The sequence below is a fragment of the Balaenoptera borealis genome, assembly GCF_965194805.1.
Source record: "Balaenoptera borealis genome assembly, chromosome: 14".
Taxonomy (NCBI): Eukaryota; Metazoa; Chordata; class Mammalia; order Artiodactyla; family Balaenopteridae; genus Balaenoptera; species Balaenoptera borealis.
In genome coordinates this window covers 73,429,190-73,444,707 of record NC_138875.1, presented here as the reverse complement: position 1 = coordinate 73,444,707, position 15,518 = coordinate 73,429,190, and the positions used below count along the sequence as shown (strand labels likewise).

Below are 15,518 nucleotides of genomic sequence, written 5' to 3'. Positions count from 1 at the left end.
AGCTTTACCGTGGGAAAGACACAAATATGGTAGACGACTCCAGTTTGACTTACCAGCTGGAGCCCAGCGCCCCTCACTCTCAGTCTGTAGTGACACCCCAGCCCTCTCACCCCGATGGCCAAAGACGGGCCCTGGGCAGACCCTGCAGTGAGGGATGTCGTGTCCAGCCTGACAGATGGGGTTCCAGCCTGGGCTTCACCCGCTTAGATCTGTGGCCTTGGGTGAGTCACTGAACTCTCTCAGGGATCATCTGTCTGCTCGTCTGCAAAATGGGAGGGCCACTCAGGCCCACGGCCCAAGACACTCTGAAACCCAGAAGCTTGGCACCAGAACTCACTTGTCGGCAGATGCAACACGGGCTGACACACTGTGTGTGACCTTTACCCTTCACACCCGTCGCTGCAGTCTGGAGTGGCGCTGCCCCAGATGCCACAAAGGCTGGAACATAGGGTGTCTATCCCTAAAGCTGCAAAATTCTGAATTCCAAATCACGTCTGGTCCCAGGGTTTCAGATAAGGCACTGTGGTCCTGTCCTACAGGCACCGCAGAGTTGCTGTGGGAATTACATGTGACAACGCCTGCGGGGTTTAGCACGCTGCCTGGCACTTTTCATGTGAAGAAACTGAGGCACATCTGGCTATAACAGCCAGGTGTGTGGTCCTGGACAGGATTTTGGACATTTGGGGAACAACTGGGAGGAAATGTGACTGTGGCCTGGGCACTGGAGATAAAAGCATACTGTAGGCACATTGCTTAACCTCTCTGGGCCTCGCCTTCCTCACGTAAGCTGATGATTGAGCCTGGCACACAGTAGGTGCTAAGAGACAGCCAAGGAGCTGGTCCAAAATGAGCTGGAAGGCAGGAAGGGCGGGGGAAGGGGGTGCCTGCTAGTTTTTTTTTTTTCTTAAACAAAAAGCTTTCGCAGGAGAACAAGAATGAAAATGGGGACCTCGAGAGGCGAAGGGATGGGCCCAAGCCCACTGGGATGGCAGGGCGGGCCCGACCAACCTGCTGACCTGCAGCCAGCGCCTGGCTCAACAGGCTGCCAGCCAGCCACGGGAGCTGGTCTCAGGGAGAAAAAGATCCCCACGGACAGAAAGGACGTGGCGCGACTGTAGCGGCTCCTCGGTCTGCTGTGGATCACGGCGTCTGCTGCCGTCTCCCAGCGCGAGACCCCTGCCAGAGCGGGCCAGTGTCCTGCGAACTTCTGGCTGGTGGTGGGGGTGAGTGTTCAACTGGCTGCAGAGGCTGGGAGCCGCTCCAAGTGCTGACTTGAGAAACTGCCGTCCTCCCGCGGCCGGAGGGGGCTTGGGGCTACATCACCGCCTCTTTGGGGAGGAAGCCAGGAGGCCGGAAAGCCAGTTGGCATTCGCTGTGTTTCTCGAACTGCGACCCCGGGGCTCTCCACCTAGGGGCTTTGAACAGACGGCGCTGTGTGCGTCTAACCAGCTCTGCGCACCATTTCTGGGCTCTGAGAGACACCCTGTCTCTCAGCTCAGGACAGTTAAAATAATGAGCGTTTACTGAGCGCTTACACTGTGCCAGGCACCATGCCAAAGGCGTTAACGTGCATTTTCTCATTCAATCTTCATGAAACTCTATAAGGTGAGCATTACTATTACTTCTATCTTCCCGATGAGGAGCTTACGGCCCCAAGAGTGGACTGGCTTGCCCGAGGTCATGTGGCTAGTGGCTGGCAGAGCCGAATGGGGGCCCAGGCAGAGGCGAGCTCTCAGTGCCGTGAAGGCTGCAGAAATGACCTTAGGTTGTCATCTAGTTCAGTGTCCTCTGCCCTGGCCGCACATTCGAGTCACCTGGGAGCTTGTGCAAACTACCCATGATTGAGTCCCGCCGTGATCTGTTAAATCAGAACAGCTGGGGGTGGGGCGAGGCATTCAGGGGTGGTTTCCAGGCGCAGCTGGGAGAGAGAACCACCACGCTAGGCAACGAGAAGGGCGAGGCTACAAATGCAAATCGTGTACAAATGTTATATCAAAGACAGGTGGCCAGGAGTGGGGGCCACTAGGCCCATATGGTGGCCGGTGACGGTGGCTGGGGTGAGAGCCTGCAGGCCAAGGCACGCCAGGTGGCTGCTTCAGTGGGGCAACGGGTTGGCTTCTGCTCCAGGAGTGACACCTGGTCCCCAGGGAGTGAGGAAGAGGGAGCGTCTCAAGGAGCAGGTAGGTTCTGGGGCCTCAGCCTCTGGACACCCTCCTCTCAGGCCCGCCTCCTGCAGTGTAGAAATGCTGCCAACCAGCCTCATCCCTGAGAAAGCATCTTGCAACCCTGAGCGCTCATTCAAACCGTATGGGGAACTTTCAAAAAACACCCAGGCCCAAGCCCCACTCTGACCACGTACATCAGAGTCCGGAGGAAATCAGGAGCCCAAGCGTGGAAAACAGCAAGAATCAAAACAAACCTGTGTCCAGGCAGAAGCACATAGGGGCTGAGGGCAGGGGCTGGAGTCAGACCATTTGAGTTGGAATCCTGCCGTGGACGCTGATTAGCTGTGTGGCCTTGGACGAGTTACTCAACCTCTCTGAGCTTCAGTTTCCCGATCTGTAAAATGGGACTGAGACTGGCAATTATTCTCCAAGATTGGGGTAGATGAAAAGAGATGACTGAGGAACAGTGCTTAGAACAGCGCCCCATACATGGTAAGCCCTCAGTATTATCATTTTATGCATTATTTGTTTTGAAGGGCAGAGGCAGACAACCCCTATCAGTGATGCTAGGGCCATTTTCACATGTTAAGCTGGGGCAGATGTTCTTCTTATCGCCCTCAGATTCCTGGCAGTGACCCCAGGCAGAACCTGGAGAGAGAACCGTGGTGTGGGGGGCAGACAGACTGTGCTCTAAGGCTGGCTCCTACTCACCCTCCCCGTGAAGATGCTGGGAAAGAAGCCAGCTGCCCCCTAGTGGTCAAGGGCAGAAGCACAGAGCCATTTTAACCAAATCCTGCACTCCCTGCCTCAGCCCCCCAAACTTCTTGTCCAGCCTCTTGCAGACCCAGGGCTTCCAGAGCTTCCGGTGGCAATGTGCTAGCTACCAGAGCTATTGTATGGATCCTGCCATTTCATAAAGAGCCTTGACTTGCGATATAAAGTTCAAACAGGGCCAGCAGGTACCAGGCACTGGCTACCAGTGCGCAAGTCTCTTTCCCACCCCCAGTCAATTTTAGAAAGAAAGGAATATTCCCTGACCTACAGCAGGTTTGTTTCCATTTCTTTAAAAAGTCTGCGAATTAGTGGGTACTCACGATTTGAGAAGCAAGGAAGCTTAAAATTCCCCTTTTTGGAAAAGCGGGCTGGAGCTCTGCTGAAGGGCTGAGAGCCTGATGTCCGGGCATCCGTCCCTGTCTGGCCAGGGCCATCTGGGGAAACCCCGCCCCATCCCCCGAGACACACAACCAAGTGACCCAAAGCCTTTCTTTCCACTGACAAAGTGGCTGGAGAAGGGACAGGACAGGAGAGGAAGGTGTGGGCAGCTGGAGACTACCAGACCCTTCCCCGTCTTTCTGGACACGAGTGAAGCACTGTTTACTCAAGATCTTTTTATTCCCCCCTTTGCCATCTTTTCTGCAAACCCCTTGGGTTCAGACCGGAAGAAACTGAACATCAACCCTGCCTTTGGCCAACCCTCGGGATGCAGGGTAGAAGGCAAAGACCACCACCCGGACACTCCCTGGGGGCACCCACAGTCTAGCTGGAGAGAACAGCCTGGGAAGGCTTCCTGGGGGAGGTGAGCAGAGGTGGAGGGAGGGAGAAGGCCTGCTGCTCTGGGAACCAGACCCCTGCATCTGGGATCCAAGCAGCTCTGCCAGGGAATTTGTGGGTCTGTGGGCACTTCAGGGAGGACAGGAAAGAGGCCCTTGAGTCTCAGAGGACTCCACATGGCCCCACTGCCCACCGGCTCAAGAGAATGTTGTAGAACACAGACATGGCTTCTGGGCCGCCTGACTCACTCCGGGGACTGGGGGGCATGGCCAGTGGGAGGGGCGTCACAGAGGGGCTGGGGGGCTCCTGGTCAGTGTCAGGAGCTGGGTGCCCACTGGCCAGCACAGAGGCCAACCCAGTGCCCAGAATAATCTGGGAAGGGGCTTCGTGGTGGGGTGGTTTCATCTCAGAGGCCATCCAGGGCTTGCCGGACAGGGGCGTCCAGGGAGGCGGCCGTGTGGATGGAGACACCAGGGGCACCGATGCTGGTTTCCCAGCAGTCAAACCCACAGCTGGTCAGCGCCTGCTTCACGGCCTCCACCTCTGGCCGCTCCAGATCTGTGGGGAGGAAGGGCAGCAGGTCACCCCTGACAACCGTCCACTCCCTTGGAGAATGTTTGTCTCCGCTCACGGCACAGGCACAGGGGCCGGTCTTCCTGTTGGTATGCCGAGCCTGGCACCCTCCCCGGGAGGGTTGTGAATCCCGAGTCACACGGACCTGGCCTTGGCTCAGCCGTGGGGCCTCAGACAAATGACTTCCCCTCTCTGAGCCTCAGTCTCCTCATCTGGGAAAGGGGGCTAATAATGAGACCTACCCCTCAAGGGTCACAGTGAGGCTGGCATGGGCTACTGCAGGTGGAGAGCCTGGCACAGTGCCTGGTACACCGCACACGCTCAAGAAATGTTCTCTCGCCATCGTCATAGCTGCCTGAACTAGGTCCCCACAGTCAAGGTCTCCTGAAGTTAGGACACGGTGACTCCCTGAGGCCTGGGAGTCCCACTGAGGCGGAGGGGGCCTCTGTGGGTCACTGAGGGCTTACAGCAAAGCAAAGGGGAAAAGCAGGACAAGAAAAGGAAGGAGGAGGAGGCCAAGAAGGGGAGATGGAGAGAAAGGAAACCAAAAGGAGCAGTGACTCCCACCCCAGCACAGGGGCTGCTGCTATAAGCCCGTTCCTCATCCTCAGCCCTGCTCTTTCCCCAGAGACTAAGAGGAAAGAGACCCCTTTCTTTTGTAGCAAGGCCATTCCGCATCGTGGCCCCATCAAGAGGTGACAGCAGGGGATGCAAGGCTGGTAGGGTTGGTGGTGACAATGTCCTGGTTATTTCTCAAGCCTGTGGGAGGCTTGGCAGGTAAGGAGGTGGTAGGAACAAGCCCTGCACCAGCCTCTCTAAATGCATTTTTCCTCCTTGAATCTAGGCAACAATCTTACATAAACTAGATTGTCAGCATCCTTATTTTACCAATGTGGCAACAAAGGCCCAGAGAGGTTAATTCACTTGACCAAGGCCATATAGCAGAGCTGAGACTATTCAGAGGCCTCTTCTTTCTCCCAAGGGAACTGCCCAGGTGGAACCCTGCCCATCCCCTGGGTACCTGGCCTGAGAAGCGTGATGCCACAGCCCCCGCCACCCGCGCCAGTGAGCTTGCTGTGCAGTCCGTGGGCCATGGTCACCTGGCACAGCCGGTCCAGCGAGGCATGGCCCACACCGAGGGCGTTCAGATGGTGCTGGTTCATGTCGATGAGCTCCTGAGGGAGAGAGGTCTCTGTTCCTGCTTGGCCTGCCTGAGGTCGAGGTCCTTTGCCCGCCCTGTCCACGTGACAGCTGCTGGTTTGGGACCGCAAATGGCTCCGACTACCCGGCACACTGTCCCTCTCCACTGATAAAAGAACCTCTCCTTCCTGCAGGACGTCCCACAGGGCCGGGATGGAGCTGGTGGTGAGCACATGTCCCAGGCCTGGCCACAGAAGGCTCTGGCCATGGGGACTGATCAGGCTTGTGACCCCAGCTGGGCCAATGAGATCCCTCCCAGGGTTTACTCTGCCTCTTCCCTTGGAAGCTGCTAAAACTGGTTGACTTGAGAGGTAGGCCGCCAGAGTTATCTTCCCTGAACATGGTCAGAGATTACAGAGATGGAGAGAGATTTCAGACTAGATCTTTGGCCCCTGGATCTAGCTATGCCTGAAGCTGTCCCCTCTGGTCATCTCAGTTATAAGCCAATAAATTCCTTTTCTGCTAAAGTCTAGTTGAGATGGATTTCTGTCATTTGCAGGAAAAGAAGTCTCAAGTAATATGCCATCGTACAGCTCCCTCAGGTACCGATTTTCAGAATAAGAACAGGTTTGTAGTTCTAACAATGTCACAAGTGGGGGAAATTGCTAAATGTTTGTTCAGGTTTCTTTGATTATGCGTAATAAAATTCCTGCCCTCCTGCAGATCAAACAAGATGCAGGCTGATGAAATAACAAAGCTAACAACCCTCACTGCCCAGGCGTTCCCTATTTACATTTCATTTACTCCATCGGTGTCTGGCAAATCCCTTCAACATGCTGCTGGCACCCTGCTAGATGCTGAGGCTCTGAGGATGAGCTCCGGTCCGCAGGGAAGTTACAAATGTGGGATCTGGAGGCAGAGGGGCCTGGGTTTGGGTCCCAGCTCTGCCACTTCTTGGTCGTGTGTCTTGGGAAGAGGTCTTTCACTCTGAGCCTCAGTTTCCCCCCTTGTAAACCAGGGATTGTAAGAGTATCTGCCTCATTGCTGTGAGGATGGAATGAGGTATCTTTCACATGATGCCTGGAACAGGGTGAGTGCTTGGCAAACGTCAGCTGCTGTTAGTACTTTTACGGTTGCATTACCATCATCCCCATTTTTCAAAGGGGAAAACTGAGGCTCAGAGGAGAAAGTGATTTGCCTAAGGTCACTGAGCTAGTAAGGTACTGAGCTGGCACGGGAAGCGGGATCTGCCTGATGCGAAGCGTGCATCTACCCCGCCTCTGAGAGCACCCTTGGCATCCCTCCCGCCACCCACTTCTTGCCGTGTGGCTTGACAGCATGCAGCTCTGCCCCGGGGTCCTGGGAGCGCCTGTGTGCCATAAGGGTTGCCAATCACAGGGCTGTCTGCCGAGGCCCACCTGGTTCTCCTGCCTGGAGCCGTCGGGCAGGGTCGGGTCTGCCTCTCCCCCGCAGCCCGCCTCACACACCCCAGTACTTTTGACAAACGAGCAGACAGGCGTGATGGCCCGGTGGCAGCCTCGGGTGCCTTTCACCGGCCCCGAGGGCTGGATGGGAGGGAAAACTTCTGGGGGCCTCTCTCTGCGCCTGAGCACCAGGTGTCACGTTGCCAAGGCAGGTTCCAGACACCTGTCACATTCTGATCCAAAATCTGTCAAGGATCAGATGACAGGCTGTGACACAGGAGAACAGCTCGCTGGCTTGAGCGCAGAGCTGTCCGGGAGGCGAGCTGCACATTTCAGCGGCTGCCGAAGCCAAAAATATACACGATGTATAATCGACGTGCTGTTCTGAGGCATTCTCCAGGGGCTCAACAGGGTGTATTTTAGGCAGCACTCCATCATTATTAATTTCCTACTCGGGAAGACTGTGTTCCCTTCTTTTCTACGTGAAAGGGATTGAGAATGAGCAGGCAAAGGCTGGGGGAATGGAGGGAGGTGGCTGGGGGAACGAGGGCAAAAGCCCAGAGATGAATTAGATGGAGTCCCTGCACCGGGCCTGTAGTAGACACTCATTAAAAATTTGTTGGGAATTCCCTGGCGGTCCAGCGGTTAGGACTCGACACGTTCACTGTCGTGGCCCAGGTTCAGTCCCTGGTCAGGGAACTAAGATCCCGCGAGCCGTGCAACGAGGCCAAAAAAAAAAAAAAATGTTGACTAAAGGAATAAACAAATAAGTCAGTGACTCCCAGCTCAGGGCCACTCACTAGTTGGACAACCTCAGAGAAAGTCATTCTCTTTAGGTCTTGGTTTTTGTATCTGTAAAAGGGTGGCAACTTATCCACTTCACAGGTAGGTTGTTGTAGGACTAAGTGAGGAATCATTTGTGAAGAGCCTTGGGAGAGTAGCAGTTCCCACTCATTACAGGGGCTGCAGACTCAAATGCCTACAGTGGGACAGGGAGGCACCAGGCAAAGAGTATAGCGGCTGTGGGTAATACTTAGGGAGTGGTGGGGACTACGGAGAAATGGAGACCCCAGGGCCACTCTCAAGGGGGCCCCCTGGGCACCTCCAGCTGACCGCTGCCACACAGCTATGTCAGCTGGGGCTGCCGGATCTTCTGATTCTTGCAGGGAAGCCAGATGGCTTTTTAATGCAGTCCATTCACTGGGCCAGATGGACCGGGTCTGGGAATGAGCCCAGGCCCTCTGGCCGAGCTGGTGGCTCATCGGGCATGGTGCTTGTGTGTTACCCACAGGGCCTCACTGCACTCGTAAGACACTCCAGTGAGGCCACGATTCAGACCTGGGCCTGACGAAATCCAAAGCGTGAAGTCTCAACCTCTACACTAGAATTAGGCACAGGGTGGCGGCTGGAGTACTGACAGTGAGAGAACAACTTTAGACCATGTCTGACCCACAGCATGCAGGTGAGAAACAGCTACTGCATGAATAGATGCACTTCGCAAGCATCACGGGAAAGAAGCGGCCAGGGGAGAAATTGCTCCTGGACCTATGGAGGACTGTGTCCTTACATGCATGATCCCAAACCTGGCCCGTCGTACTTAGCACACGCCAGGCACCACCCTCAGTGCTGCCTGTGTGTTCACTTGATTATTCCGAATCACCTGGCAAGAGGCTTCAAAAGAAGGCACGCTTGCTCATGGGTGCCCACATGGGTGCCCAGGCCCGGCCTCTGTGTTTTAGCTCCCAGGGATTCTGAGCGCAGGTGGGGAGCCCCTGCCTGGGACAGCGCCGTGGATGAGGGACCCCAATCCTGCAGGCGGGCTCTTACCTCCAGCACGAGGTAGTGCTCTGGGGCCGGGGCCGCCGCCATCTCCCCCAGCACCCGCTCGCACTCCAGGGAAATGGCGTCTATGGAGGTCAGGAGGGGGGCCACGATCTCTGGGAACTGCAGGGAAAGGGATCGAGGGCCCATGAGGCCTGGGGGCTGGCAGACACTGGACAGCTGCTCCAGCACCAGGGCAGGGGGAGGAGGTGTCCCCAGGGCCCACACCGACCCTCTAAGGAAACCCCCTCTCCTTCTGGCCTGGTCCCCGCCTTGTCCAGCCACCCTTGACCCAAGCGGGGGTTCTCACTGCAAAGCCAGCACGTCTAACAATCCCTGTTCTGCCTCCCGGGGGGGGGTATGCACGGACGGCACCTTCCCAGGTCCCCTCCACCCCACCCCCCTCCACTGACCCACGAGGCAGAGGGAGGGCTTGGACACCCAAACGTGAGTGCCGCGGCCCTGCCGGGAACCCGCCCAGGAGTGGGACCAGCGGCACCTTCAGCAGCCTGCTCCTGACGCCGGCCACCAGGGCCTTGGTGCTGCGGGGGACCTTGGTGTTGATCAGCAGGATCTTCAGAGCTGGCGGCCTGGGGGGTGAAGAGGGTCCACGGTGAGCCCAGGACGGGGCAGCTGGGTCAGGGCTGGGGGCCCGCCTGTACTCCGCCCCACCCTGACCCAGTGCAGGAAGCAGAGGCCCGGGGACGTGACGTCAACGGCAGGCCGGAGACAGGTCCTGACCCCCACCCTGGGGTGCCCACCACCGCCTACAGCTGCATCCCTGCTTTGGCCCCTGGGCGGACGGACATTTTCCTTTGGCTTGTGACTCACTCACTCATTCATTCAACCTCGAGCGAACATGCACACGGAGGGCCTGGCATGCGTGGACTTGGAAGTTCAAAGGGTACAAGAAGGGGCTGAGGGTCTGTCCTGTGGGCCACCGCAGGGAGCTGGAGAGGAGGGCACTGGAGAGTCGAAAAGAAAAAGCCACAGGACCAGGGATGGGTCATGGAGGGGGCATGGGGAAGAAGGATGCTCCAGGGGGCACAGGAACACGACGGGAGGGCAGCCTTACGGGAGGGTCAGGGTCCCAGCGCTCTGAGCCAGTTCTTGCCCCGCCTCGACAGTGCCCAGACCGGTGGCCCTGGTATGATACCAGGTGTGGTTAGAGGAAGTCAGTCACCCCCAGGTAGGAGAACGGAGGGCCTGGGGTGGCCACGGTCAGCCGGCTCTCCAGCACGACCCCGTTGTCCTCATCTGCCCTCTGGGCTTTCTAATCCCTCCTAAAGCCACAACCCCAATTGTCCTTGTGGTTGGCTGTCTTTGGGGACTTAAGCCACTGTTTCTTGTCATCCCAACCTGCCTTTCAGAGCATTGCTCCAAGGCCAGGGACAGAGCGTGGAGAATGTGGATGAGCTCTAGCCAGAGACAGCTGGAGACGGACAGGCCCCTGATACGTTTATTCGCTTTTCTTTTCACAGATCAAGATTGTAAAATCCAACAGGGCTGGAAAAGGCTGTCAGAAACCTGCTTGATCTCACCGCCCATAAGCCCATGAAATTAATATCGATTCTCAGCCTTGGAGACCGGCTTTTTTTTTTTTTAACTTTACAAACGATGAACATTCTATCTGGCTTTTCTCTTCCCTTTAAAGGCAAGCCGTTCCTCAAAAGGGCAGCATTCTGGGAGGTCACATCTTGATCCTCTCCGCAAACAATGCTTTTTTTTTTTTTTTTTATTGAGAAGCACCAGGCGTGGTCTGGGGTGCAAGGGCTCCTCTTTAAGCCATTGGCGGGATTAATGTGGAGTCTGGCCTCCTGGCTTCGCAGAGACTCTGCCATCTGCTCGCCGCAGTGCCCTGTGGCCGGCAGCAAAGGTCGGCCGCTCTGTGTCACCATCCATCGGGGTGGGAGAACTTCGGGTATCACATCTTCATCTTTCTCAGATAAAGTCCTCTGCAAACGGGCCTGCTGCTAGCCCTGCGGGCCCCACAAAACTCAGGCTCCTATGACATCCAGTGACCACCACCTGGGGCTATGCCCTGTAAGTGATCTGGGCCTGGCTATGTCCTCAGCCTCATCTCATCTCTGCCCTCCCTTGGAGCTCACTCCACTCAGCCACCCTGGTCTCCTGGCTGCTGCTAAGCACGCCAGGAACACTCCTGCCTCCGGGCCTTTGCACGTGCGTCTCCTCCTCCAGGGACCTGCCTCGGCAGCTCTGCTCAAATGCCGTCTGGTTAGGGGCTTCCCTCCATCAGCCTGTCCCACTCCCTCCTTCACGTTCCGGCCCTCACTCTGCTTTATGTGTCCTAAGGCCGTGGGGATGGCCTGCCGTGCTCTTACAGAGACATCTGTCTGTGGGCTGTCCTCCCACAAAGTGGGAGTTCCGTGAAGGTGGGACTTTGGGTTCCCTGCTAAGGCCCCAGCACCCAGTAGTTGTTCAGAGATATTTGTAGACTGGATGAATGAATTTGGTCAGGAAGGAGTGAATAAGCACTTGATAGATACCGTTTCTGATTTCATGCCCCAGATCCCCGTTACATAAACGAGAAGACAGAGGCCTCAGGAGAAGTAACTCACCTAAGGGCCCCCAGCAGGCAAATGGCAGAGCTGGGCTCAAACTCGAGCCTGTGGACCCCAGAGAATCTGCCACCACCCCGCCACCACCACCGGCCACTGTGCACACCTTGGGGCCTCTCCCCCCGCCTCCCCGTGCCTGGGAAACCCTCCGGCGCTCAGCTCTTAATTCCCCCCATAGGCCATGCATGTGCCCGGCCACATCTGCATTGATCTTCTGTCCCCAGGGCCCAGTTCAGGGCTTAGGATACAACAGGCTCGCAGGAAACAGAGTGAATGACCTGCCCCTGCCCCGTGAAGGACTCCCCAGATCTGCAGCCTGACGATGACTGTCATCCCCAACAGCCTCAGAACCCCGAGGACACCTGTGTGCCGAGGATCACAGTCGTGACTGCCTCCTCCAAAAGCCCGTGGGCTGAGGGCAGGCCCGGGCCCACAAACCTCTGCATCCCGCCCTCGCTCCTGCTCTCACTGCACATGGACTCGGTCCACCTGGCAGGGCCAGCCGCCACCTGGGCACAAGGCCCCCCTGCCATCGCTTCCACAAGCAGCTGGAGGAAGCTGTCCCGAGCCCCCAAATGGCTCCGCTCCCTCCTTTGTGTGGAGCAGTGGTTGTCACCCAGGGGGCCTTGCCCTCCAGGGGACAGGTGGCAATGTCTGGAGCTATCTTTGGTTGTCACACTGGGAGACAGGGGAGGTGCTACGGGCATCCGGTGGGCAGAGCCCAGGGATGCTACTAAACATCCCACGCTGCACAGGACCGGCCCCACTGCAAGGAATTCTCCAGCCCCAAATGTCCGCAGCGCTAAGGCTAAAGAAACGCTGCTGTGGGGCCTCAGAAAGGCAGGCTTGGCTCCCAGAAGCTGACAGAGCAGGGGTGGGAAGATGCCAGAGGTGCAGGCAGAAGGAGTCCGCACCATGGCCTGCCAGGTCACTGAGCCCCGAACGGAGTGGCCCAGCTGGCAGAGGCAGAGGGCCGGGACCTGCTGTCCAGCTGCCAAGAAGACCACCCTGGCTGCAGAAGGTGACAGGGAGCCCTGGGACCCTGAGAGTGTGGAAAGGCCCCCCGAGGCAGCAGAGCACCCTGGGACAACCACTGCCCCCCCCCAACTTGATGGAGGGGTCAGGGAAGAGCCAGGAGGCACCTGCTCCTGCTGGCCATGGGCTTCACGCCTGCCTCTGACATTTCCACACTGAGTGCAAACAGAACAGAGGATGTTGGAATTTAATACACATGTCTATAATTCCAATGCTTCCAGCGGGAGGGCGGAAGGAAATACGAAAGTTGCTAAATGTCCCTTCCACTCAGACTCCCACGAGCCTGCCGCGGGCTCCGGTCTTGCTCGGCCATGGTGCCGTCACTATGGCAACTCCCACGTTGTCTTTTGGTGGCTTGTGTGTGTATGTCTGTCCCTAACTGCCCAGGACTATGTCTGAGATTCATCTTTATACCTCTAGGCCCTAATGCAGTGTCATCTGGAACAGAGGAAGGTATCAGTTCTTGTTTACTGAACAAATGGACGGACGAACAGGTAACTGAACAGATGAACAGGTAACTGAACAAAGGTCTGGGGAAACAGCCACTTCCTGGAAGCGGAATGGCGCAGCCTCGCATGACCTCCCCCTCTGATCTCTCGGCAATTTAAGAGCTAAAGTGGGGAATCACTGGCAGTCCGGTGGTTAGGACTCTGCGCTCTCGCTGCTGAGGGCCCGGGTTCAATCCTCCCTGGTCAGGGAACTAAGATCCCACAAGCCATGTGGCGCAGCCAAAAAAAAAAAGAGCTGAAGTGGAGAGGAAAGAGCAGGCTTCCTCGCGGCCCACGCCCTGCGGGACCACACAGGGGAGGGGACGCCCAGGGGCACGTGCCCCTCCCTCCCTCCCAAAGAAATGGGGTCCCCCTTCCCTGCCAGACACGGAAGCTGCAGCTCCCCCAGAATTACCTCTTTAAGGATGAAATCTTCCCTTGCTGGTATCGGAGCGCTCCTCCTAAAGAGAAGAAAGAGTGGGTCAGAGTCGTAGGAAAAGCTCCATATCCATGCCTCTTGGGAAAGGGGCTGGGTTTGGGGTAGGGGTACAGTGTCACCATAACTAGACTCAACCCCGTAACTAGGCACCTCAGCTTCAGGCAGCAAAGGCCCAGGAGGGCGCAAAGGCACTCTGCGCCCAGGACTTGGGGTCCCTCCCTTACATCCAGGCATCCAGCTTCCCTCCGACGGGCTGCACGGCGATGGGGTGGAGGTGGGACCACCGCAGGCGTCCTCACCGGAGGGGAGCCCGGCTGGTGCAGTCTGCAGACCCCACAGCAATGGTTCCGCAGCGTCACCATCTGGACCCCTGGGGCTGGGGGTCCCACTGAAACCGTAGCTTCCCAGGCCCAGGCCCACCCCCCAAGATTCGGATCCAGGAGGTGCGAGGCCCTGAGACGCCCCCCGTTCCCCTCCTACCAGGAAAATGGCATCTTCCTCAGAACGCACTGATGCTGCTCATCCCAAACCCACAGAGCCTGGGCAGCTACGCTTGTCCTAAGAATTTCTAAAAGAATAAAAATAAAGAACACAGGCCCGAGGCAGCACCTACCCCAGGTGCTGACGGCGTTGTCCACTCCGGAGGGGTTCCCGTGAATCACCCTCTCCCCCTGGAAGGCCCACTTGTTAATTAGTTCCAAGTTCTCCTCGGTCCACCTGAAGGAGACACAGAGACTCGTCTTTACTGTCCATGGTGGTGAATAGGGGGCTGGGGGTCACCGAGGGCAGCAGAGGGCAGGGGTCACAGGCTGGGCTTGCTGGAGACCAAAAGGCAAAGGGGCTTGGGCCGCCGAACTCAGAAAGAAGAGAAAAGTAAACAGTTCTGAACCTCTCCGGCTAAAGAGCACACCCTAAAGCATGCCTCTTCGCCTGGTGCAGCGAAAAGAGCCAAAGCTTTGCGTTCACGGGATCCTGCTTTTTGCCTCTTACGAGCTGACTGACTCTGGGCCCCTTGCCTGCCCTCTCTGAGCCTCACTCTCTTCCTCTGTAGGATGGTAACTCCTCCCTCCTCACAGGCTCAGCGCAGGGGTGTGGAATGTGGGTCATCTCTGGATCCCTCCCCAGCCCGCGGCCACAGTGCCTCCCCAGAAGGGATGCGGACTCAGTGACGGTTTAAGTGAACAGACCCAAAACATGTGAGTATCGAACGAGGGCAAGTGCTCAGCCCCACTGCCCCACCTTCTCTCTCAGCTCTTGTTTCCTTTCTATCAAGCCCCTGCCCCGTGAAACGGCAGAAGCCACCGGGGCTTGTGCAGCTGAGCTGGGAATCAAGCAGGGAGCTGGTGTGAACCCCATCCCGCCGCTGACTCACTGGGCATCCCTGAGCAACTGCGTCACCTCCGACCCTCAGTGTTCTCATCTGGGAAATAGGGGTAAAGATGTCTACCTCACAGAGGATTTTGTGGGATGGAAAAACACACAGGTGCTTTGTAAAATGCCCAGGGGAGAGTATGTGCTCCGGAAAAAGAGGCCACCTGGGATCACAGCACCTGGAATCACTCCAAGCCTGGTCCACCCACCCCTTTGCTGTGGAGCCTTGGGCAAGTCAATCACCCCCTCTGAGTCTCTTTCCTCATCTGTCAGATGAGGATTTTAGGGACCTGAGACTCACACGGTGGTTGTGAGGCTATGATTCATAGTGAGTTAACACTGCTCAAAGCTACTGATTACCCAGGGCCAAGCACTGCGCTAAAGGCTTTCTCTAATGGACCATCTGTAATCCTCACAATCACAACAACTCAAAAGGGAAGGTACCATTACCACCCCCTTTCTTACAGCAGAGGACACCGAGGCTCAGATCACAGTACCACTCACCACGACATCAGAACCGCATCTGCTAATGGAAGCCTGAGCTCGTTAACTACTGACCTTTTTGGTGCCGACGAGACTCACTCGTCCAATATTTATTGAGCATCTACTATGTGCCTGTGACTAAGCCCACACAGACGTGGTCCTTAACTGCTTGCAGCTTGGAGTCTAATACAGAGCAGATGTCAGGAAGCCACCAGAACTTAACTACAGCCTCTGGGAAGTGCGATGCCAGCTGGACGGGGCACACCCTGTTCTGAATGGAGAGGCTGAGGGACGAGGTGGGTCAGTGAGGCAAGACATAGCGGGAGAGCAGTCCAGCCCGAGGCCGTGCTGCTTGTGTTACGCCTGGAACTGGACAAGAACTGGCCCTTTCCAGGACCGAAAAGTGAGCGAGCAAGCCAGTGAGGTGGGGAAGGGGTAGCTGAACATAG

General features: G+C 56.9%; 1 protein-coding gene across 4 annotated transcripts in view; it reads right to left on the bottom strand.

Moving 5' to 3' along the window:
* MVK (mevalonate kinase) overlaps window positions 1-15,518 on the bottom strand; it is a 38,150-nt gene that overhangs the window by 13,075 nt on the left and 9,557 nt on the right. Inside the window, exons 6-11 of one of the 4 annotated variants that reach the window (XM_082354502.1) lie at window positions 13,829-13,932; window positions 13,192-13,237; window positions 9,174-9,264; window positions 8,681-8,797; window positions 5,311-5,464; window positions 3,539-4,274 (exon numbers count right to left, since the gene is read on the bottom strand). In XM_082354502.1, the coding sequence (XP_082210628.1) occupies window positions 4,123-4,274; window positions 5,311-5,464; window positions 8,681-8,797; window positions 9,174-9,264; window positions 13,192-13,237; window positions 13,829-13,932 (664 nt within the window). In that variant the 3' untranslated portion in view covers window positions 3,539-4,122. Of the gene's footprint in view, window positions 1-3,538; window positions 4,275-5,310; window positions 5,465-6,847; window positions 7,099-8,680; window positions 8,798-9,173; window positions 9,265-13,191; window positions 13,238-13,828; window positions 13,933-15,518 lie in introns of those variants that run through there. The other 3 variants (XM_082354504.1, XR_014234233.1, XM_082354503.1) reach the window with 3 other exon arrangements.